Here is a 24,762-nt window from a genome sequence, read left to right as displayed (position 1 = left end):
AGCAAGTGAAGCACACACCATGCTTGTTTTGTAAGCCAATCATATGCAGCAGAGCAACTGTGCTACTGCATTATCAACCCCTAGGGCAGTGGTCACCGACTGGTCAATCGTGGAGACACTTACAGTAGATCTTGATGCAGCATTCCCAGTCCCCTCCCCCTGCAATGAGGAGCCTGCACTGGCACTATAGCCTCTTGCCCCTCACAAAATAGGAGCCAGCACCGGCCCCCTGTGTTGGGGGAGGGGGAAGGAAGAGTCGTAAGGCTCCATGCCAGATCCAGCTTGTTTAGGAAGCGCACACACGTACACTGCTCCTCCACTCCCCACAACAGCACACGCACTTCCTTATCCACCCTACCTTCCCCAGTACTCCAGGGAAGCAGGACTAACATGACAGCAGAGGATCTGGACTCTGAGCAGCTGGATTTCTTAAAAGAGCGGCATGTGCGCTTCTTCCAGCACTGTTTGCAGATCCTGCCCCAAAGATATTCATTCCTGGAGACCCCCAAGCATCAACTGGGCTGCTCCTGCCTCCTCTCCCTTGGCTAGAGACCCAACAGCACTTTGCTCCTACCCCCTACCCAGACACCCACCAGCATCCTGCTCCTGCCTCCTCCCTCCAGGCCAAACACCTACCTACTAGCGTGTTCCTGCACTCTACCTCCCACCCAGTTTCTGCACCCCCATCCCTGTCCCACTCACTGGCAACCCTGTCCCACATGCCGGATCCCTCATTTTTGGTCCCACCTTGGAACCTAGGAGGGGCCACAAAATCCACTAACTCTGAAACCCCAGAAGAGTTAATTTGGCCTGAAGTCTTGAACCTCAGTCCTACCTTTCCCCCGCCATCAGGTCTGGAGTGCAGGAGGAGTGGGCCACATCAGTGAGGCTTCAGAGGGGGGGTTTGGAGAGGTTGTTTTTTGCATCCCACTTGTGTGGTCCCTGTGATTTTTCTGTGGGTAGAGGGGCCCCAACCCAAAAACTCCCATAAACAAAAAGACAATGCTGAAACCTTTTGCGTTGGACATTTAAAAATGAAGCCTGGCCATCAAGTGCGCACTTGGGGCCAAGCCCTCATCTGGCCACAGGATCATAACACTCCTGCCCATCATATACCTGAACCTCCTGCCCTGAGCCCCCCACAACCTGAAACTCCTGCACCACCCACATCCCTAGTCTTGTACCACAACACTCCTGCACCACCCCCACACCACAAGCCTGTGCCCTGAGCCTATCATACACCCAACCCAAACTCCTGTGCCCCTGCACTCACAAGTCTGCAGCTTGGTCAGCACCCCACCCTCCACCTGACACCCAACACTTTCCAGCCTGGAGCTCCCTCCCCGAGCCAGCATCCCCTTCTCTACCTCCTCCTGCCTCAATTCCCTCCTAGAATTTGCACTTCTCACCCTGTCCCCACATCCCAAATCCCTCATTCCTACCCCACAGCCCACACCCCATCTCAACCCAGTGAGAGTGAGTAAGGGCTGGGGACAGCAAGTGATGGCGAGGAGGAGAATGGAGAAGGAGTGGCCTAAGGAAAGGGGTGGGGTCTTGGGGAAGGGAGAGGGTAGATCTTGGCTTGCCCTGACAATTAAAAAATGTAAATGTAAAAAGAGTGTAAAGGTTGGAGACCACTACCCTAGGGTTACTGAAGCTGCCATACATCATTTATGATTAAAAAAAAAAAACCACAATGACTGAAAATATTTTTAAGACATGGAATTCTTTTTTGAAAAGCAATATCCACTATTTGCCTTGTGTATTTTGCTAAATGCCACAGCATGTGCATACCACACAGCCTATACCGGTGTTCTGTTCCACAGCCTGGGCTCATCAGTTAATCCTAACGGTTACACACAGCCTCCCTGCCTCTATCAGAGATGGGGGGCAGGGTGGGAGCCGGCGCATGTGGGAAGCCAGCTTTTAAGCCAGTTCCCTGCATGTGCCAGCTCCTGCAGAGCTGCTTTCCACTCTCCCAATCTGTGCTGCCTTCCACAGAGGTGGGAGCTGGTGCTCGCAGGGAGCTGGCTTTTAGGATTAACCAATGATCCCATGCATACCAGCTTCTGTGGAGCCACCTGCCTTCCCCCCCCCCACCTCAGATACTGAGATGGGGGGAGCCCCCCTGCTCCCCACAAAAAGCTGGCTCTTGCCTGGCCCCCCACGTGTAAGCATACGACTGCTCTAAATTTCAGTGGTTACATGTTTACAAAAAGAAACACATGTAAACATTCCTAATTAAAAGTAGTGTTATGCTTATTAACAGATCCCATAAAAGTTCAAAAATTGAAATCCAGCAATTAATCTCTTAAATTACAATACGGCAACATGGTGAAGCCAGTACTCTCCCCCAGAGAAGGAAGTGATAGGATGTAGAGAATTGGGACTGCTAGAACCAAAATGGTTTTCCTATTTTGCTAATATCAGGCATGAATTCTCTAGCCACAGGGATGGACAGAAACCCCCACAAATTCACATCATACCACAATGGACTCAGCCCAACCCAACCCCAAACTCATCCTGGCCAGAAACCAATGAGATAGATAGAGTCTGACTCTCATGGCATTCTCTAAGGAAAAAAAAAAATCATGGACATGCTGATTTTTTTAATCATTTCGCTTCTCCCGTCCACAAAGGTACACTTGAATCTTTGCATTTTGATAAAAGACATTTTTTTCCTAACACAGTAACATATGTGCTCTACTTCTACCCATCCCAACTCCATTCACTTACTTGTATGTTTTGGTGTAATCCAGCCACAAACCACATATAATGGAACCCACCATTCCTGCTATCACCAGTGTCAAGCCAATCCTCCCAGCATTCACTTCTTCTCCCTTTCAACAAACATTTATATGGTGCTTTTAATAATTCACTTCCATTCAAGGTGTTAGGATCTCAGGCCTCTTCACTGTTGTAAGTGCAAACACTAGTACTTACCATTTCCATAACGGTATGGAACATGCAATTCTAAGGGACTGTACAGGAGATTCTGAATCCCTGATCATACAAAAAGGTCTACAAAACATCAGGGACTCTACATATACACAAATAAAAAGGCAAATAATTCAAGAGAAACTTACCATGTAATGCGTTGTTATCATTTGGTTCAATAATGTGGAAACAGAATAAAATGCCCCAGTCATAATTCCTGCAATAGTGAAACAACAGGATGTACTCTCCATATCATTAACCATAATAAATTGTTTACATTAAAAGAAGCATCATTCCACACCAGGAAACTCAGTAAGCCACCAGCTCAATGCCTGCTTACTGCACAATGTTTAAGGCTTCCTATATCCTAAGACACTCCTGTCACTCTTATAATTTGTGCCCATTTTCTCAAATGCTAGCAATGAAGTCACCATTAGTCTGAGTAAGGAGAATCAGAATGACAACTTTAGGTCTCCATTAGCTACTCTTTAAAAGGAGGCCCTCAAAACAAAAATCACATCTGAATGTATTTTACATATTGTTAAAAATGATAATTAAGATACTAATAACAAAGAGATTAGAGAAGCTATATTTATGTTTTCCTCAATGGGTTTGCTTTGTGTATTTTAAAAGCATTTTGTATACAATCAGCTTCATTGTTCCCCACAGTTTGTTTCCCTAGGTCTTCCATACAACAGAGAAAAGCAAAGCAATAAAGTTACTTTCCTCAGTAAGTAATGCTCTCACAGGCTGTCCACACTAGAGAAATTTACCAGGTGCGACAAGGCAGGTTAGAGGGCTGGATCAGAAGCGAGAGAAAAGCAGCTCTGAAACAGCAACTGCCCTGGTTAATTAGGGGCAGCCGAGACAGGGCGGCTCTAAAGCAAATAAGGGCTGAGCTGACTTCAGCCAGCCTGGGGACCTCTTTAAAAGCCTTCCCTGTGGGGGAGGGTGGGAAGGAGAGTGGAAGAAGAGTTTGAACTGACAAGATCAGAGTCAGAGAGACTGACAAAGAGAACTGCACCATTGCCAAAGGAGGGAGAAGTTGAGGAGCTCCAACAGGGAGTGTTTGGGCTCCCTTCCCCAAGCAATCAGAGCATCCACCTGGTAACTGGGGAGGACTGGTAACCCAGCCCAAGCTGACCAGAAGCATCTGTCCTAACAGCCATTTTGCCAAGGGACAGCCCACCACAAAACACTGAAAGGGGTTAAGTAAACCTGTGCTGCAGTACCTAGACTGCAGATTGTGGACTGAACACGGGACTGACCCTGCCACACAGGTTAAGTGACATTTAGCCCCACAGATCTACTCTCTTAGTCATATAAAGTCTATGGCTTGTAAGGACTTCACATCAATTAAGCTTCAGTCATTCCAGGCCCAATTCGAATGCCAGAGGTGCAAATGATGTAAGTAGTCCTCCTACTATGGAAGGTGAAGAATGTCAGGAGTAGAGCTAATGACAACCTTTCCACTACCTGCTTCTCCAAAAATACAAAGATGCACTGAATTCTATGCATAGTTTTTAAGACCACAAGCCTCCCACAGTTTTCGATTTCAAGCCGTTAAGTTAGTGGTTTGCATGGGATTGGATGGACTCTTAAGGCTGTGTCTAGACTACATGGCTCCATCGATGGAGCCATGTAGATGAGGGTTGTAGGCAAAGGGAAATGAAGCGGCGATTTAAATAAATCGCCGCTTCATTTAAATTTACATGGCTGCTGCGCTGAGCCGGCAAACAGCTGATCAGCTGTTTGTCGGCTCAGCGCGCTAGTCTGGACGCTCCCCTGCCGACATCAAAGCCCTTTGTCGGCAGCTCCGTTATTCCTCGTGGGATGAGGGTTACTGGGGCTGCCGACAAAGGGCTTAGATGTCAGCAGGGGAGCGTCCAGACTAGTGCGCTGAGCCGACAAACAGCTGATCAGCTGTTTGCCGGCTCAGCGCAGCAGCCATGTAAATTTAAATGAAGCGGCGATTATTTAAAACGCCGCTTCATTTCCCTTTGCCCAATAAACAAATCTACATGGCTCCGTCGACGGAGCCATGTAGTGTAGACATACCCTAAGACTGTATCTGGCCTTTATTATTTATCTGGCCTAAAGACAGAAGGTAACACTCACCATAACTGATCAGCAAAAGCACAAAAGGAATATTTCTGAACAGGTTAATTATTGATTGTTTATAAGAATAATCTTCAGGAGGAACGTCCTGGAGAACTGCTTGGGCCTGGCTTGGAGGAAATTTAGGCTTTTCATCAAACACTAGAACAAACACAAAAGAACAACATTAACAAAGCTTTCCACCCTACTTATCTTTGCCAGTTTGCCTAAAGTAGGCCCTAAAGTAATAGCTTGAAATTTTATGTGAATATAAAATGTTCTGTTTTAACAAACACTACATTTTTTATGAAAGCATAATCAACAACAAACTTATTCCATTTTGACTTCACCCTCTGATGAGAAGTAACCAGTCTGAACATGTCACCTCTACTCATTGACAAATATACTCTAGAAACATTTTCATTTGCCGAGTGTTTGGAGAATATAAGTACTCCAAGCAAATGACAAACTCATGCTGTGGCATTAATTAATTGGCACATTATTCAGAGATGACTGAACACTTTACCCATGCCATGATCAACATATTTCACTCTATTTGGATCTACAGGCAGTCCCCGGGTTACATGGATCCGACTTACATCGGATCCCTACTTACAAACGGGGTGAGGCAACCCTGTACTAGCTGCTTCCCCCTAGCAGACCAGGGAGACGCAAAGCTAGCGCCCCCCCCCCCCCCCCAGCAGACTAGGGAGACGCGGAGCGGCTTTTCTCAGCAGACACCTCAGCTTGAGAATAAAGTACTGAGGGAAGTGAGGTGTGGGAGAATAAAACTGAGCTCTGGAGAAATGTTTGGCTCGAGTTTCCCCTACAATATGTACCAGTTCCAACTTACATACAAATTCAACTTAAGAACAAACCTACAGTCCCTATCTTGTACGTAACCCGGGGACTGCCTGTAGTTCCGTTTTTAGTTGGAGTCCCGGAAGTAAACAAGCCAGTACATCAGCACTTCCCTAAATACACCTTGAGCTAACTTCATTTCAGATAGAAGATGCAACAGTTCAAGTCCTGCAACTGAAGCATTAGATTTGAACCAAGATCAAGGGCTTGTCTAAACAAATAATTAGTTTGCAATAACTGGGGTTTGAATCTACCCTACATTAACCGCTGAGGACTAAATTGCCCATGTGGACCCAGCTCCGCACATAAAGAATTCATTAGAGCTCTTTGATCTAGTCCTCTTCAAGATTGGACTAGATTAAAGCACATTCATGAACTGTTATGGTGTGCCAGCATGGGCAGTTAATCCACAGCAGGCTAGGGTAGGCTATTCATGCCCCAGCCTGCTGCAAACTAAATGTTCACGTAAATAAGCCCTAAAAGACCTTTACTTTGGATATCCTTCAAGGGAGACTACTTCGTTTCACTGGAAGCTTATCAAATTACAGTAACTCAGTTGTTTTCTTTCTGATAGGCCCTAACTTGAGAACTAAACATGAGCAAATCTGATCTGTGTTGTTGCCCTTAGGTTGAAGTCCACAGTTTAATCTCTTTTCATTTGCGGACCCCTGACAAATTTTACATGGAAGTGTGGACCTCTTTGGAAATCTTAGACACAGTCTGTGGACCTCCAATGGTCCACTGATCACAAGCTGAAAACCACTATTCTATGCTAATTACTACCTTTTGTGAACTGCCTTAGACATAGTCTGTGGATCTCCAGGGGGCCACAGACAATTTGAAAGCCGCTGTGTTAGAGGACTCGCAAAAAAGGAAGAGTGTTTAAACTGTTGATTGCTTCTTTCCATGCTCTCTCGTCAGCTGACCTTCCTTGAAAGCTTCTTTGAAACCTTAATTACAGATGGGAGATATTCTTTTTGGTTAACACTGCTAACACAAGCCTATGACAAACTATATTAAGGCCTAAATGTATCAAAATCTATTAAAACCATTTAAAAATAACATTTCAGCAATACATTTGCTGCCTATGTTTTAGAGTCAAACCACTCAACAGATGGAAGTCACTGGCTAAGTACCTGGAACCAGTTTGCTGAAGTGCTAAATCAGCTTTTGATAGCAGTAGTTTCTTCTGCAGATGCAGAGAGAATATTTTCTTCACTTCAGTTTATTCCACTAGTTCAGTTCAATGACCAGTCAATTCAAAGGTAAGGAACTGACTGGGAGATGAAAAAGCAGGAAAGCTTGTTTTCCTCTTCCAATGACTGAATAAAAACAAGATATCAGAATTCAACTAGCCCTAAAATCTTCAACATGCAGATAAGAAACAATAACTTCAACTTGCTAACTATAGATAGTACTTCCCTTGATTATTTAAAAACATATTTTGATTAACCTACTTGTTTTTATATGTATCCAGCATATTTAAAGTCATTTTATTTAATAGAAGCAATTTTAAAATGCTGATTTTGTGCATTTAACTGAATTTCTATTTCCATTCAAACAGTTTGTCACAAAACACAAATTTAAAAAAACCCAACAAAGCCATGTAATGAATACAGAATGGCTGCGTCTAGACTGGCATGATTTTGTGGAAATACTTTTAATGGAAAAGTTTTTCCGTTAAAAGTATTTCCGCAAAAGAGCATCTAGATTGTCACAGATGCTTTTGCGCAAAAAGTGCTTTTGCGCAAAAGCATCCGTGCCCAGTATAGATGCACTTTTACGCAAGAAAGCTCCGATGGCCATTTTAGCCATCGGGCTTTCTTGCGCAAAAAATTAAGGTGACTATCTACACTGGCCCTCTTGCACAAGTATTCTTGCCCAAGAGGGCTTATCCCTGAGTGGGAGCGTCAAAGTATTTGCGCAAGAAGCACTGAATTCTTACATTAGAATGTCAGTGCTCTTGCGCAAATTCAAGTGGCCAGTTAGACAGTTGGCAAGATTTTGCGCAAAAGCAGTTGCTTTTGTGCAGCATCTTGCCAGTCTAGACGCACCCAATGTGTCATTCTTTTTATTTCTTAATTTTTATTATGTTGGAAACCTGAACGTATGTTAAAGTATATAACTGATAAAATACACATGTATAGCTATAGTTTAGCAAAAATATTTCAATGTTTACCAAATACCAATTAATGAGAATCAGTTATTCATTAGGAAAACAACAACAACAAAAAGTACAAAAGCACAATATGATTCAAAATAATCACTTAAATCAGAGTTTTTTGCTTGCTGACTTATATCATGATTAAAACCAAGCCACTCTGGAATGAAGCAGCATCACATTAATAATCAATCCTTGTCTTAAATATTTAGATGTTTTGGCAAAATGAAAGTCAACCTAGTTCCCTTATTTAGTTATAAAACTGAAACTGCATTGCTATGCTAACTCCTTTATATCTCAATATTACAATATTTGTGACAGAAGGTGAAAAAAAAAATCACATTCTTGTGCAGATGACCAGTCAAAGATCTGTATATCGTGTATGCACCATTTTAAAGGGCTTAATTGGTACACAGAGTCTTTATGCAGAGTCACTATGGTGGAAGCCACTTACGTTGACAAAACGAACAGGAGTGTGTATAGTAACATTGTTGCTTTAACTTTGCAGCGAAAAATTTCATGCCTCTCATTGAGGTAGATTTATTTTGTTGGCAAAACGGCAGAATTCTGCAGCCAAAAGTAGCTTACACCTCCCCTGTTTTGCCTTTGAACAACAAAACTTTGTAACGTACACAAAGCAAAAAAGGTGCTTTTGTGGATATAGTCCACATTGTTCAGGGAACTGGTATTTGTTCTGATAAAAGCACTTTTTGGTATAAACAGCATCTATATTAGGAGAATATGCTCATATAGCTATTCCTGAGCACCTCTTTTTAGTGCATAATAAGCCTAAGTCTATTCAGGTCATTTTCTACAGCTCTGGGCCAACACGCTGTAGCAAAAATGTATATTTTAGTATTGGTTATAAGCAGGGCTCGACAAACACTGTAATTAGATTACACCCCGGAAGAGCCGGCGCAGACCAATCTGCGCACGCAGCTGGTGAGCGGGGCTCGCCGTCGCTCGGCAAGCCCTGGTTATAAGAATATAAGTATGATGCATAATGGCTTGATGTACAATGACTTGCTTATAAGTTCTGTATGCTTCTATTTCACAGTCTCTCATGATTAGACAATGTGTACTGTAAGGCCTTGCTTCTGGTTAGCATTATAAATTAAGCTGTATCCCTTGTCTGCATCAAACTAAGTTGTTCAAGATTCCCTTCTTTTTGTTATTCCTTTAGTAACTTCAGGATGAACCTCCCAAATCCGGGACTCTGGTCCAGCAGCATCCGTTGGATGTTACTGGACCAAAGAGCCCCAGGAGTGGCTGCCAACTGGAGAAAACGCAGGGTTTGCAGAGTCCCAGCTGGGCCAGCAGAGGCTAGGCAGGGGAACCCAGCATCAGCAGGGCCAGGTGGTATCAGGGAGCCTCCCTACACTGGGGAACCCCTGTTTAAGTGGGGCCAGTTGGCTGAAGAGCCCCTGGCAACAGGGCCAGTGACAGCCAGGGAACCCACCAGCAGCAGCAGCAGGGCTGGGATGGCCAGGCAGCCCTGACTAGGAAGCCCCTGGCAGTAGCAGGGCCAGGCAGCAGCTCAGGAGCTCCGGCTGGGGAACCCTTGCAGCAGGGCAAGGCGGCAGCTGGGAACTTCCAGCCCCAACAGTGGAACCCCAGTATCAGTGGGGCCAGTCAGCATCAGGAAGCCTTCACTCTGACCCGGGAGAGTCCCTGGCAGCAGGGCCGTTAGTGGCTGGGGGAACCCTGATAAACCCTTGGCGGCAGTGGGGCTGGAGGCAGTAGGGCCAGCAGCAGCGGGGAGCCTTTGCCCTGATCCAGAAACCCTAGTGTCAGTGGGGTCAAGCAGCTGGAGACCCCCTGGCAGCAGGGCCAGTGGTAGCCAGGGAACCCTGGGAAACCCTTGGCAGCAGCAGGGCCATCGTCAGCTAGGTGTCCCAGAACTGAGAAACCCCGAGGAGCTGCCTGAGGTAGTGGGGCTGGTGGTGACCCTGGCTGGGGAACCCCTGGAAGCCCCCAGCACAGCCAGCAGGATGGGAGGCTTTTGACGGACCAGCTTTAACAGAGCAGCAGCAGGGCAGGGGGTATCAGCCTTGTTAGCCTCAGTGAGAGGAGCCTTCAGCAGGGCAGCCAGCAGGGTAACCTTGACGTTCCCTGGTCTGGCAAACTCCCTGGTCCGGGATAGCTCAGATCCCAAGGGTGCCGGAGCAGGGAGCTCCAACCTGTATTAATCTTGTCTGAAACTTTGGAAAACTGTTTGGTTTAAGTGTGAAAGCTATCACAAATGCCCAGCTGGTCAAGAGATGGGAACCATGAAAATAACCAGGAAACATCCATTGTGTGTGAGGCTGAATTAAATTAGCAGAATTGATGAACCCTAGAGACAGGCAGATACCCCCCAAGAGGGAGACACAAACGGAAAGCACGACAATGACCATCAAAGAATGACTGTGGAAAACCTAAAGATTAAGACCATTTAAGGATGAATGATTGCAGCATGATACTGCATTATCCATAGACTCAAATGGGCACTTACATATAGAAGAAGGGGCATTCTTGCCACTAGACTCTGGGTTCAGTCCTGCAAGCCAAGAATCAGAGGAGCCTTGAATTGCAATTGAAAGACCCCGACTCCTCACTCAGTATTACTTAGCCGGTAAAACTGACTGGTGTGTGGGTGTGAGCATGTACGCAGTGTATTGCCTTTTTTCCCTGAAAAAGAGCCCACATGCTTCTTATAAGCATAACATTTTTGGTGGAGAAATATGGGCACACCACAACATGGCACAGCATAGTTAAATGAAGATGAACACAATTTTAGCCAAACAAAACTTTCACATGAATTCTACCTACCTATATAACCTCCAAGCGTGTGCGCGCACACACGCGCGCGCGCACGCACACACACACACACAATAAAGCAAATCTCAAAAGGAAGCATTGAGTGTGTAATTGAGAAAAATTTATTCCAAGAAAAACTAGGTCAAAGAGATAGGGTTTGTAATTTGTTCTAAAAACTGAAGTTCATGGAACCTAAGAGTCACTATTAGATTGCTCTGCTCGTGCCATCACTATATGAAATGTTTCACTTACCAATTCCAGTTAATAAGAATAAAAGTGTGGATACTGCTGCTGTTCCATAAAACATGATGCTGACATTATGCCCCATTAGTTCAGTATCATCAACTGTATTTGGAACCAAAACTGGTGGTAACAAGAAGCCAATTGCCGTGCCAAGCTGTAAAAAAACATAAAAACAAGTACGCATTCCTGTGAGCATGAGCAATCAAAAGAACAAAGAAAAAAAATCTTACACTCTAGAATACAGGGCTTATGGCACAGAAAATGATAAATGAGAATTACAAAGAAAAGCGTTCCTGCATTTTATTGGAGGGCAATAGTAACTGATACAGGCAGTCCCCGGGTTACGTACAAGATAGGGACTATAGGTTTGTTATTAAGCTGAATTTGTACATAACTCAGAACTGGCTCCAAATTCAGCCGCTGCTGCTGAAACTGACCAGGAGCTGACTATAGGAAGCCTGAGGCAGAGTTGCTCTGCCCCCAGCTTCCTGGAATCAGCCACTGATCAGTTTCAACAGCGGCTGAATCTGGAGCCTGGGACAGAACAGCTGGGGCGCTGCCGGGTAGGCCCCCCAGGACCAACCCGGCAGCACCCCAGCTGCTCTACCCCAGGCGTCCACAACAAAAGCCTGGTCTGCTGGGGGGGGGCGGGGGGCGCGCACTAGCTGCCCCCTCCTCCCCCAGCAGACCAGGGAGACCGGGAGCAAAGCCTTGGAGGTGGCGGGACCCCGCCGCCTCTGCGGCTTTGCTCGGGGTGTCCCTGGTCTGCTGGGGCCCCCTCCCAGCAGACCAGGGACACCCCGAGCAGACCAGGGACACCCGGAGCAAAGCCGTGGAGGCGGCGGGGTCCAGCACCTCTGCGGCTTTGCTCGGGGTGTCCCTGGTCTGCTGGGGGCCCCCCCCAGCAGACCAGGAATACCCGGAGTAGCTTTTCTCGCCCCGGACGATGCGGTGGCGGGACCACTGCACGTCTGGGTGGTCCCACCGCCCGCGAGTTCTGGGGCGAGAAAAGCCCCATTCGTAAGTGCGGATCTGACATAAGTCGGATCCACGTAACTCGGGGACTGCCTGTATATCAATTTTACTGACAACCCACAGCCAATATATTAGGGGGCTGGAGCACATGACCTATGAGGAGTGTGAGGGATTTGGGTTTATTTAGTCTGCAGAAGAGAAGAGTGAGGGGGGGATTTGATAGCAGCCTTCAACTTCCTGAACGGAGATTCCAAAGAGGATGGAGAGAGGCTGTTCACAGTAGTGATGGATAGCAGAACAAGGAGCAATGGTCTCAAGTTACAGTGGGGGAGGTCTAGATTAGATATTAGGAAAAACTATTTCCCTAAGAGGGTGGTGAAGCACTGGAATGGGTTACCTAGATAGATGGCAGAATCTCCATCCCTAGAGGTTTTTAAGTCTCGGCTTGAAAAAGCCCTGGCTGGGATGATTTAATTGGGATTGGTCCTGCCTTGGGCAGGGGCTGGACTTCATGACCCCCCTAAGCATTTGCTACTTCTTCCACAAGACCAGCACTCAATAGGGAATTATTCGTTTTTTCATAGACTTTTTTTTAATGTTGCTCTTACTTTCGTATCTTAGGCCCAAGTCTATACTTCAAACTTTGATCCCCACAGTTTGTACCTGCGTACAGCTGCCAGAATTAATATATCACTCGTGCACATGCATACTTGACTACATGTCAGCATAGCACATACTCTCAAGGAGCGCTTTCGTGGATACAGAATTGATGTACCAACATACCATGCACTGCCATCTAGTGCTATGTCTTTTGGGATTTTTGTTGCAATGTGTTATGGGATAGAAATGACTTAACCAGAGAAGTCTGGGAACTAGAGATCAAGTTCCCAGCTTGCAACATTTTCCATCCCATAGTACTATCTATATCCAAAAATTTTTGCTTTTTATATTAAAATCCCACAAACTCACACAGCACTTATTGTGGTCCACCATCTCTGACAGAAGCATGGAGCCCGCAGATCTCTATACTATTCTCATAAACGCTGCCAACACAGGACACTTGAACCTCTTGTACAAGGAGATCCAGAGGAAGTACCATGACATGATCATTTATCCAAGGACAGTCTGCTGAGGGACACAGCACAAACCACTTAAAGGTTACTGGTGCCATTCATTGAGCAGCTGTAGATTTGGGATGTGATGGCTCCAGTGCTTTCAGACAGGGTTGCCAGATGGTTGAAACAAAAATACCGAACTCCCCCCCCCCCACCCCCAAAAAAAAATTCTGTTGAAGGAGAAAAAAGGGGAGGGGCCAAAAAAATTAAAATAAAACATTAAAACAGCATGTCCCCTTTAAGAGTAAGTGCAGGGATAGGAACAGGGGAGCAGTTGAACAGTAAGACTCAGGGGAAGCAATGGTTGGCAGCCATTTTGTGCCGGCAGCCTTGCCGAACAAGGTAAGCATGGAGGCTGGGGTCGGGGAACTGAGGGTGTTCGGAGCCGGGGGGAGGAGAAGGCCAGGCACTGAGTGTTTGTAGGGTTGCCAGGTGCCCAGCATTTTCGCCTCCCAGCCGGGGGGTAAAGAAAAAATAAGAGAATACTGGACATTTTAGGTGTCCGGTATTCTCTGAATTTTTTTTTACTGGACAGGAGGCGACAATACCAGACTGTCCGGGTGAATACCGAACACCTGGCAACCCTACTTTCAGATGCAGTGACATCTCTGGATCTATGTACCAAGCTTGCCTCAGCTTCCAGCACAGGGAGAGCTGAACCGGCAGAGAAGTAGGAGAGCTGAACTGGCAGAGAAGAGAATGGCAGTCACACTCAGGAAGTCTTCCATTGAAATAATTGTGGAAAATCCACAATGGGGGGCCATCATCTTGCAAGTGTGTAGAACATTAACCATCTCCTGCCATGCAGGACTGTGACTCTAGCAAACATGAGAACACAGTGGATGGATTAGCAGCAATGGAGCTCCCGAACTACAGTGGGTGATAAAAATAACTCACACGTTACTACTGTGGCACCAGTCCTTGTTGCAGAAAAGGCTATTTTTCCTAAGGGAATGCAAGTGTTCCTGGATTATCAGGAATGCCTCACTAATATCAGTATTGGCTGATCATGGAAGGTATAGGAGGCTTGCGTTTTAAGAACACAGGATAGTTCAGAAAGCTACAAGCAGGGACGTTCTTCCCAATCAACAGATCACCATTGGATGATACTGAGATGCCACTACTGATTCTGGGGCCCCTTTCCCTTGCTCATGAAGCGACACACAAACCCTCCTGACATCACCAAGAAAAATAATTTGCTATTGGTTCAACAGGTGCAGAATGACAGGCTGATGTGCATTTGATGGGAATGCAGGGAGAAAAATATCCCAATAGTTATAGCTGCTTGTTGGGCACTACATATCTGAGATACAGAGAAGGAAAATCTGGCACCCGAGTGGAGTTGGAATGGCGGCTGTTTGCTGAGTTTGAATAGCCAGACAAGGACTTCTACTCGAACTCAACTTACTCCTAAGGGAATTCTGCACCCAAAAATTTATAAACACAATAAAATCATGACAATTTCAATTATGTTGGTAACTTATTTCAAAATATCTGTTAACAAGTATGTCTGTAACAATCCAGACAATAAAAAAGATCCAGAAAATGTATTTGACCAACAGTTTCCTTACTAGGCATATTAATACAGAATTCTGAATAATAATTCATTTAAACTACAACACAAATGTATTCTTCACATCCTTCAGAAGCAGTGCAAAGACTTGGGGGAATCAGAAGTAAAAGGGCAATAGAGAAACATGGAAATAATTTCTGGGAAAGCACCTGGGGGGGTGAACCTAGAGGGTATTGAGTGTGCAGGTAGGAAGTATGGAGTGCAGGCTTGAGGGGAGACGGGGGGGGGGGGGGGGAGGCAGGGTTGTAAGGGAGTTGCGCAACCTGCCCTATGAGACCTTGGCTGGTCCCTAGCCCCTCATTCAGTTAGGTTCACCTGCCCCTGTCTCTCCGTATCACACGCCCCATTCAGCCAGGCAGATCTTCACATATTCTCATGTTTCCCTGCACCTTCACTGAGCAGGCACAGCTTCTCTTGTCTCCCTGTATCCCTCTTCCCATTCAGCTCCTGCCTCAAAGTTGTCACCCCAGTACCTCCTGAGCCTCCACCCACTCTCCCACCAAGCCTACCACATTAATCTGTGTGATCCCACCAGCAGCCCTTGTGTGTTCTCCTCTGTCTGTCCCCCTCTTTCCCCACCCATTATCCTGCATCTCCTCACCTGACCCTGGGGGCAGAGCACTGTAAAGAATGTAGCCACTTCCCTCCCTCCCTCCCCCCTCCATTCTTGAGCCAGCTGCCCTCGCTTCTGCTGCCATATCAAGTAGGTGAGTGAAAGATGTAATTGCAGCATGACCCTCTCACAGCTTCCCATCACTTCCCCTCAGAATCAATTATTTTCCATGGGAGAAAGGGAGGGGAATCGGTGGGGGATTCTGTGTTTGCGCAGAACTCCCCCAACAGTAAGCTTTAGGTGCTGCTAGGAAACGTGTGGTGCTTGCTGCACATTTATAAGTATCATTTGCTTTGCGTACCAATAGGCATTCTTCAATGTGTGTTGTGAACCAATACAGATAATTTTACTCTTCAAAAACAGAAATTTATAAATAGCAAAAAAAAAAAAAAAAAAAAGAGCAGAATAAAGGTGTGAAAAAAACAAACAGTCAATACACTCTTTAAACATAAATCAAACAAGGGTGAAGAACCTTTTTTGGGTCAGTGGCCACTGACTAAGGATGTTAAGTATCAGATAATTGACTAATCGAATAATTAATGCAATTTGCATTGACTATTCGATTAATCGGTAGGGCGCCTCCATCTTTGAAGTGTAGCAACAGACCTAGGGAGTCTCCAGCTGATCCTGGGCTCCATACAGAGCTGCCGCCTTGAAATGCTATCTGCAACCTGGGGACACCTCAGCCGGTCCTGGACTACACGCAGCTTTTCAAAGCAGCAGCGCCGCGTGGAGCCTGGGATCTGGACCCAGGCTTCAAGCAGCACTGCTGCTTTGAAGTACCTCGTCTTCTCCCCACACTTGCTGCCTCTGATAGAGGTAGCAAGGGGACAAGTAATTAGCTGACAATCCTGTCAAACAGTGCTTTTTTTGTGACAGTATACACCGGTATGGCATACCGTCACCTTTTTTTTGTGAGCACTCGCTGCTTTTCTCCGGTTCAACCCCCAGCCGGCCCTGAAAAAAAGCACTGCTGTCAACTACCTGATAAGCATTTGCTTATTGGATAGTCGACTAGTTCTTCACATCCCTACTGCTGACCCAAAGAAAATCAGTCGGGAGCTGCACACAAGCGAGAAAGGCACTGCCCACATTCCCCTTGCACACCAGAGCCTAGGCAGGCCCTCGCTAGTAGATTTTGTGTGCTCTAACCCCATGGAAGAACAGTGGGGGGAGCTGGAGTGTCAGCATGGGCTCCCCAGTACTGAGGGGGAGCCCAGAACCTGGGGGCCAGATCCAGGCAAGCTGAGGGCTGCATCCAGACCCTGGACCTTAGGTTCCCTGCTCCAGTGTTAGAACATGGAGTTCTCTAAAGACTATAAATGGTGGGAATCTGAGATCCGTGACCTACAGGTTAACCAGGATCTGCAGGATTTGTGTTTGCTGTTGAGGAGATCCATTAAGTTCCCATGCATCACCCTCTTGTTTTCCTGTTGGGATTTTCTCCTGTCTAGTCTCCTTCTCTGTGTCATCTGCCACATTGGCCCTCCAGATCCTTTCTTTGAAGTCTGATGCAGCACTGACTTACAAGACCTCACTGATTCCCCATAGGGATGTGTTTGTTAGTATGTAAATTGAATAGTCGTATAACCACATCAAACTTTAGCAGTTACACGACTATTCAGTAGTTCCTGGGGGAGGTACCAGCAGCCAGTGCACTCTAGCCCACTCCCCATTTAACAAAAGTGATTAGGGGTTTGAAATGGGTCCCATATGCCGAGAGAGATTAAAGAGACTTGAACTTTTCAGCTCAGAAAAGAGGAGACTAAGGGGGGATATGGTAGAGGTCTACAAAATCATGACTGGTATGGAAAAAATGAAGAAGGAAAAGTTATTTACTTATTCCCATTACATAAGAACTAGGGGTCACCAAATGAAATTAACAGGCAGCAGGTTTAAAACAAAAGGAAGTTTTTCTTCACTTAGCGCAGTCAATCTGTAGAACTCCTTGCCAGAGGAGGTTGTGAAGGCTAGAACTTTAACAGGGTTCAAAAAAGAGCTAGATAGATTCATGGAGGTTAGGTCCATCAATGGCTATTAGCCAGGATGGGTAGGAATGGTTTCCCTAGCCTCTGTTTGTCTGGAGGTGGGTGACAGGGGAGGGATCACATAAGGATTACCTGTTGTGATCCCTCCCTCTGGGGCATCTGGTATTGGCCACTGTCGGCAGACAGAATACTGGGCTGGATGGACCTTTAGTCTGACCAAGTGTGGCCGTTTTTATGTTATGTTCTTATGATCTCCTGGCAAGAGGCTCACCAAAAGGCAATGCCAGTCTCTTCATCCTGAGCATCCATGTTAGTAACTTTAAAAATGAGTAGTCCTGTAGCATCTTAAGGTACATCTAGACTACAGGGTTTTGTCGACGGAAGTTTTGTCGACAGATAGTGTCGACAAAACTTCTGTCGACATAGAGCATCTAGACACATTCAGTTCTGTCAACAAAGCAAGCTGCTTTGTCGACAAAACCCTGTAGTCTAGTGTAGCCAGACAGACTAACCCCCCATATCATCCATCTTATTTGCCTCTCTGAAGCATACAGGGCAGAGAAGGAGCAATAAAATCAGCATAGTCTATGCTGGCTCATCTGATCCTGAGAAGCTGAAAAAAACAGATATGTGGAGAGAGAGCGATTAAGGCAATCAGCATAGCCATTAAACTTTGATCTGCTTTGATGCGAGATCAGGATATGCGAGAGTGCCCAGCTGGCACCTATGTTGATTCGAACACACACACAGTCCCTGGGAGAGGAATTTCCCACTGAGAAAAAATCCCCAGTAATTCCAATTTAGTTATCGCTCTTACAAGTGTAAATTAAGTTCACAACTCCCTTGTAAGAACTGGTCTCACAAAAGACAGACCAGCCCCATTTGGCATGACAGACAAGAAAGAGAAATACGTGACCCCATGGGTATATAAGATAGGTCCAGCACACACTCACTTTGAGTGTCATTCTACCCTCTACCTGCTGGTCGGGTTAGGTGTTTGACCTCCCGAGGTTCAATGGGGACGCCCACCTCGTATTTTCGTCTTTCCTAGGAATTGAGGGACCGGCCCTGGCCTGACATGCTGGAGTCGAGAGGCACAGAAGGGGGTAAAAATTGTACCTGGATGTGGTCCTCTGTCTTAAGTGTACACATAGAAAGAGTAAGCTGTTACTTGGTACCATTATTTCTATTTTTCTATCTTTATCTTCTTTGTAACCATTTTTAAGATCTATATTTTGCTAGCAGTTAAGAAATAGAATAGCCATTGCAACCATATGATTTATAAGCTTCCTCAATAAACCTGTAACTGTTTAAGCTTTAACCTGACTCCTTCAGTTGCTGTAATAGAACCAAGCACAATTTAAAAGAACTTCAGCCCGTCATAAAGGGACAGTTATAGGAAGAGCTTGGGCGTTTGGATCTGTGTCACTCCCAGGTCACAGGGTCCACTGGGGCACTTCTCAGCCTTTCCTGGGCTGCCCGCTGTGAAGGAATTATGAATTCTAGCAGCTAAAATCTGAAGTGTAATAAGCTCTTCCTGTACACACTGGGGCGTCTGTTAGCCTGTTTGGCTACCCTCTGCGACGGGACCTCAGTCCTAGCAGTAAAGTCACGGACGTTAAACTATTTTTCGGGGTGCCCTCCAGCCTCCTAGGCTGCCCGCTGCAACGAGACTTTGTGTCTCAGCAGTTGAAGACTTGGGTGTAACACACACGCACACACTGCCCTGACCGTCGGCTGACATCTAGACGCAACCCTACAGGCAATAAAACCTTCTGTCAACAGAACTCTCTCGACAGAAGGTGTTATGCCTCGTAAAATGAGGTTTACCAGCGTCGACAAAACTGCTGAGTTCTGTCGACGTTATGTCGACAGAACTCAGCCGTAGTGTAGACGCAGGTATAGTTTTGTCGACAAAAATCCACTTCTGTCGACAAAACTCAGTAGTCTAGACACACCCTTAGAGACTATCTATCTATATAGTATGATGAGCTTTCGTGAGCAAAACCCACTTCCTCAAACAAACTAGAGTGGAGAACAAAAGGGAGGACCCTCACGATTTAAAAGGGAGAAAAAAAATTTACCTCGTGTCAACTGTAATACCAGTGCTAATGAAGCTGATTGGGCTGAAAGTACCCCATACTTAGTTTTTGACATCAATTGGTCATTGAATGTAAGGAAAGCAGCCGCCCAAGCTACAGGAAAGTGTCTAATGTGCATATTACGGTCAATTCTGCACTCTCTCTCTGTTGCTGGCTTGTGAAATTCATTTGTAGAAGAATGGCTATTTTTAAACCAATTAATGAGTGCCCACGCAGGTTACAATGTTCCACTACAGGTTTCTGTGAGCTACCACTTCTAATATCTGATGTGTGTCCATTTTGACCAATGTACATGGCAGGGGGACATAGCTAGCACTTGATGGCATTATCTCACATTAGAGCATGGGTTCCCAAATTGGGGGGCGTGCCCCCTTGAGGGGCATGGAGAAATTCTGCGGGAGGCAAGGTCACCTAGCCACACACACCCCCGTCAAGTTTTGCTATTTTTTTGGGAGGGGGGTTTGCTATTTTTTTGGGAGGGGGTTTCTCAAAAATCAAAAAGGGGGCACAATGCTGAAAAGTTTGGGAACCACTGGATTAGAGGATGTGCAGTTGTATGAGCCTCTGATGTTGTGGCTTATGTGATTAGGTCCTAGGATGGTGTCGCTTGTATATAGATGTGTAGATAGAGTTGGCATTGGGGTTTCTTGCAGGGGTATGTTCCTGGTGAGAAAGAACACTTCTTCCCAAGTATAGGGGCATGAATGGAGCAGGCTCTCTTGCCTACTCCCAGCTAGGGATGTTAAATATCGCTTAACTGAATAGTCGATTAACCTCATGAATTCTCATCAGTTACTAGACTATTCTATACTGCCCAGGAAGCCCCTGTCGGGGGGAGGGAGGAGGGCGCTGAGTTCCCAAAGGTGGCACAAGCAAGAACTGAGCCAGGCTGCCTTTTCTGCAGAACTGCTACTTAGCCAGTTGGTCCCCAGCCTGTAACAATGCTTGGGATTTTTCCATCCCAAGTGCAGGACTCTACATTCATCCTTGCTGAACCTCATCAGATTTCTTTTGGCCCAATCCTCCAATTTGTCTGGACCCTATCTCTGCCCTCCAGCATATCGACCTCTACCCCAGCTTAGTGTCATCCGCAAACTTGCTGAGGGTGCAATCCATCCCCTCATTCAGGTCATTAATAAAGATGTTGAACAAAACTGGTCTCGGAACCGAACCTTGGGCACTCGGCTAGAAACTGACCGCCATCCTGACATCGAGCCGTTGATCACTACCCGCTTGGGCCTGACCTTCCAGCCAGCTTTCTATCCATCTTACCGTCCATTTATCCAATCCACATTCCCTTAACTTGCTAGCAAGAATATTGTGGGAGGCCGTATCAAAAGCCTTTCTAAAGTCAACGTATATATCACTTCCACTGACTTCACCATATCATACACAGAGCCAGTTACCTCATCATAGAAGTTAAATAGATTGGTCAAGCACGACTTGCCCTCCATGATTTTTCCAGGGACTAAGATAAGACTGATCGGCCTATAGTTCCCTGGATCGTCCTTCTTCCCTTTCTTAAAAATGGGTACTACATTTGCCTTTTTCCAGTCATCTGGGATCTCTCCTGATCTCCACGACTTTTCAAAGATAATGGCCAAAGGCTCTTCAGCGACATTTGACAACTACCTCAGTACCCTCGGATGTATTAGGTCCGGACCCATGGATGTATGTACTTTTAGCTTTTTTAAATAGTTCCTAACCTGTTCTTTACCCACCAAGGGCTGTCTACCTTCGCCCCATATTGCGTCACTTAGCACATTAGTCTGGGAGCTGACCTTGTCCGTGAAGACAGAAGCAAAGAAAGTATTAAGTACTTCAGCTTTCCCCACATCATCTCTCACTAGGTTACTGCCCTCATCCAGTAGAAGCCCCACACCTTCTCCGATCACCTTCTTCTTGCTAACATGCCTGTAGAAACCTTTCTTGTTACCTTTCACATCCCTTGCGAGTCACAATTCCAATTGCGCTTTGACCTTCCTGATAACTCCCCTGCATTCTCGAGCTATACATTTATACCCCTCCCTAGTCATCTGTCCAAGTTTCCACTTTTTGTAAGCTCCCTTTTTGTGCTTGAGTTCACCAAGGATTTCTCTAGTAAGCCAATCCGGTCTCCTACCATATTTGCTTCTCTTGCTATGCACTGGAATAGTTTGTTTCTGTGCCTTCAATAAGGCTTCTTTAAAATACTGCCAGCTCTCTTGGGCTCCTTTCCCCTTCATGTTAGCATCCCAGAGGATTCTGCCCATCAGATCTCTGAGGGAGTCAAAGTCTGCTTTTCTGAAGTCCAATGTGTGCACACGGCCCCTGGTCGGATCATTCAGCATTTGTACAAAGACGTTATCCCCAATATCCTCCAAAAACTTCCTGGATAGTCTGTGAACTGCCATATTGGTCTCCCAGATGTCAGGGCGATTAAAGTCCCCCATGAGCACCAGTGCCTGTGATCTGGAAACTTCTCTCAGTTGTCCGAAGAAAGCCTCATCAACCTGATTTGGCGGTCTGTAGCAGACACCAACCACATCACTGCTGTTGCTTACATCTCTAAACTTGATCCATAGACTCTCAACAGGCTTTTCTCCCTCTACATACTGGAGTTCTGAGCAATCATAGTGCTCTCTTACATCCAGTGCAACTCCTCCTCCTTTTCTCCCCTGCCTGTTCTTCCTGAACAGTCGATACCCTTCCATGACAGCGCTCCAGTCATGCGAGTCATCCCACCAAGTCTCTGTTATCCCAATCAAACCCTAGTTCTTGGACTGGGCCTCTAATTCTTCCTGTTTGTTACCCAGGCTTCTCCCATTGGTGTATAAACGCCTTAGATAACCAGTTGATCGCCCTACCCTCTCCATTCGAATCAGGGGTTCACCTTTGTTGCTCGTTCCTCTTTGCATTTCTTCCCAGTATCCAACTTCCCCACTCCCCTCAGGGTTTTGGTCACTGTCCCCCAATAAACCTAGTTTAAAGCCTTCCTCACTAGGTTTGCAAGCCTGCCCACAAAGATGCTCCTTCCTCTCTTTGTTAGGTGAATCCCATCTCTTCCTAACAATCCTTGTGCCCGGAATAGAGTCCCATGGTCGAAGAAACCAAAGCCTTCTCTCCGACACCACGTGTGCAGCCACGCATTTGCTTCCTCAATTCTACAATCCCTACCCAGCCCTTTCCCTTCAACAGGGAGGAGAACACCACTTGCGCTCCACATTCTTTGATCCTTCTTCCCAACTCTATGGTATATGAGGGTCTGAGACACAGATTTGCACAGCAGATGGGGGTAACCAGTTCTTAAAGGAACTTCACAGAGCCAACACTCAAGTAGCCTGGCTTACCAAGGCAGCATCACCATGAAGAGTCCTTGGTGCAAGGATAGCTCAACTCAGAGGGACTGGAGGAGTTTGCACTAGACTCATCCTCATACCACAAATCCTGGTTTATCGTCACATGACTCTTGTGCTGAATCATTAATCCCGCCCACTCCCAGATGGCAGAGTATTATAGTAACATTTGTTAGAGTATTTCCTCTGCTTTTTGTTGGGGAAAATGATAGTCACAGTTCTCGAACATAAAGCTAAATGCACCTTTCACCTTATTACAAGTCTCAACTTAAGCTTGTTTCTCCATTTGTTTTCATTACTTTTTTATGAAAAATACTCTTTTAAAAATGGAACCACGCCGTACACATTTGAAACAAGCCCTTAGTCATCCCACTTTTGTTCTCTGATGTGATCTGTTAAAGTACTTGGCATATTGGAGTATAACTCATGGATAACTTCATTTCTGTAACATTTAAAAATACCTCACCTGAAGCCTCCATTAAATTACAGTGAGCCTTTAACACCCATATGCCCTTTAAAACCTCAGAAAAGATGCTGGGTCAGAGCAATCAGGTTTCTGATGCAATGCCAGCCTTTCAATGACTAATATGTTTAGATGTTCCCCTCTGTAGCCCTGCCATACTCATTTGCAAGGGAAAAACTCAGTCTGTGGGGAGAATGCACAAAAAGATTCTGGATTTTAAATCTCGTCTTCTTATGATAAAGGATTTTACTGTATGCACATGAATGGAAAAATCTCTCTTGGGATCTGAATTTTACTCATTCAAACAATAAGAGGAGCTCTGTATATGACAAAATAAGCACACAAAATATAACATTACCAAAGCGTGTTTCCCCATCAGCACCTTCTAAGTTCAGCTGTGATTTCCATCATTTCAACCAGGTTCTTCTCTTCTCTCTGGATTTCCTTCCCCCTTTCCTTACCCTTGATTTCTCCTTTCTAGATCATGGATTTCTAGCTGCTGCATTGATGAACGCTGACCTCCCCCCCCCCCATTAGCATATTCCTTTCCCCCCTACCCCCACAATTTCTTCTTTTCAAAAAGGGTACAAACCTGACCCTCACCTTCACACACAGCCCATTCCCCCCGGATTTCCTGCTGCCCTTTCCCCAGGTTACCCCTCTCCCCTCCCCTGCTCACCTGGTTGCCCAGCACGGCCACCGCGCAGGCAGTGGACACCTCCTTGGGCCCAAACCAGACGGCGGCGATGCGGGAGGGCAGTCCCAGGATGAAGACTTGGGCCACGGCGCACACGGTCTGGGCCAGCAGGGTGAGTGGGTAGAGGCTCTGGCTGACGCTGAAGCACTTCAGCCAGGCGCCCAGGCAGTTGAGGCCAGAGCCCAGCAGGGCAGTGAGGCGCAGGCCGCGGGTGTCCAGCAGCCAGGTGGCCGGCAGGATGAGCGGCACGTAGGCCACCATGTAGACCATGGAGAGCCAGTCCACGTGGGTGTAGGCGACGCGGTAGAAGCGCACGAAGACGCTGCTCAGGATGCTGTACTGGATCCACTGGAAGGCGTTCGCCAGCGAGTAGAGGCAGAACACGGCCAGCACGGCTAGCCTGCGCCGGGAGAGCCGGGGGGCCGCCCGCGCCGCGCCCGAACCAGGCGAAAGCAGCATGGCCTCCGCCTCCGGCAGCACCTCAGCATCCGCCCCAGCCGCGGGGCTGCCGCGCTCGGCCTCTTTGCCCGGCAGGAAGCCATTGAGCTGCGAGGAGCGCCCCGCCTGCCTTTCCCCTTCCTCCTCTTCCTCCTCCGCCCCGTCCCCAGCCATGGCGGCCCGGCACCGCTCCGCGCGCCGGCAGCAGGGAAGGCGAGTCCCGCTCCTCACGCGGCCCTCCCCGCAGCCGGCTCCCGCCGCCAATCAGGAGATCGGTCCTCCCCCACCTGTCCAGCCGCAGCGCCCGCCCCCGGGCCGCTCCAGGGCCACACAGCAGCCCCTTTTCACCCCGCGCGCTCCTCCCT

The 24,762-nt window shown here is 46.7% G+C and overlaps 1 protein-coding gene across 2 annotated transcripts in view; it reads right to left on the bottom strand.

Annotated features, from left to right (window-relative positions):
- The window catches only part of FLVCR1 (FLVCR choline and heme transporter 1), a 42,119-nt gene extending 17,396 nt beyond the window's left edge, over nt 1–24,723 (bottom strand). The window contains exons 1-5 of one of the 2 annotated variants that reach the window (XM_075925175.1): nt 23,942–24,723; nt 11,108–11,252; nt 5,056–5,196; nt 3,087–3,154; nt 2,737–2,840 (exon numbers count right to left, since the gene is read on the bottom strand). In XM_075925175.1, coding sequence (XP_075781290.1) covers nt 2,737–2,840; nt 3,087–3,154; nt 5,056–5,196; nt 11,108–11,252; nt 23,942–24,571 — 1,088 coding nt within the window. In that variant the 5' untranslated portion in view covers nt 24,572–24,723. The remainder of the gene's footprint in view (nt 1–2,736; nt 2,841–3,086; nt 3,155–5,055; nt 5,197–11,107; nt 11,253–23,941) is intronic. The other variant, XM_025186396.2, reaches the window with a different exon arrangement.
- Nucleotides 24,724–24,762: the final 39 nt, after the last annotated feature.

This window comes from Pelodiscus sinensis, chromosome 3 (assembly GCF_049634645.1).
Source record: "Pelodiscus sinensis isolate JC-2024 chromosome 3, ASM4963464v1, whole genome shotgun sequence".
In the NCBI taxonomy this organism is placed as follows: domain Eukaryota; kingdom Metazoa; phylum Chordata; order Testudines; family Trionychidae; genus Pelodiscus; species Pelodiscus sinensis.
Note: the sequence above shows the minus strand (reverse complement) of the source record. Positions and strands in the feature narration are given on the sequence as shown.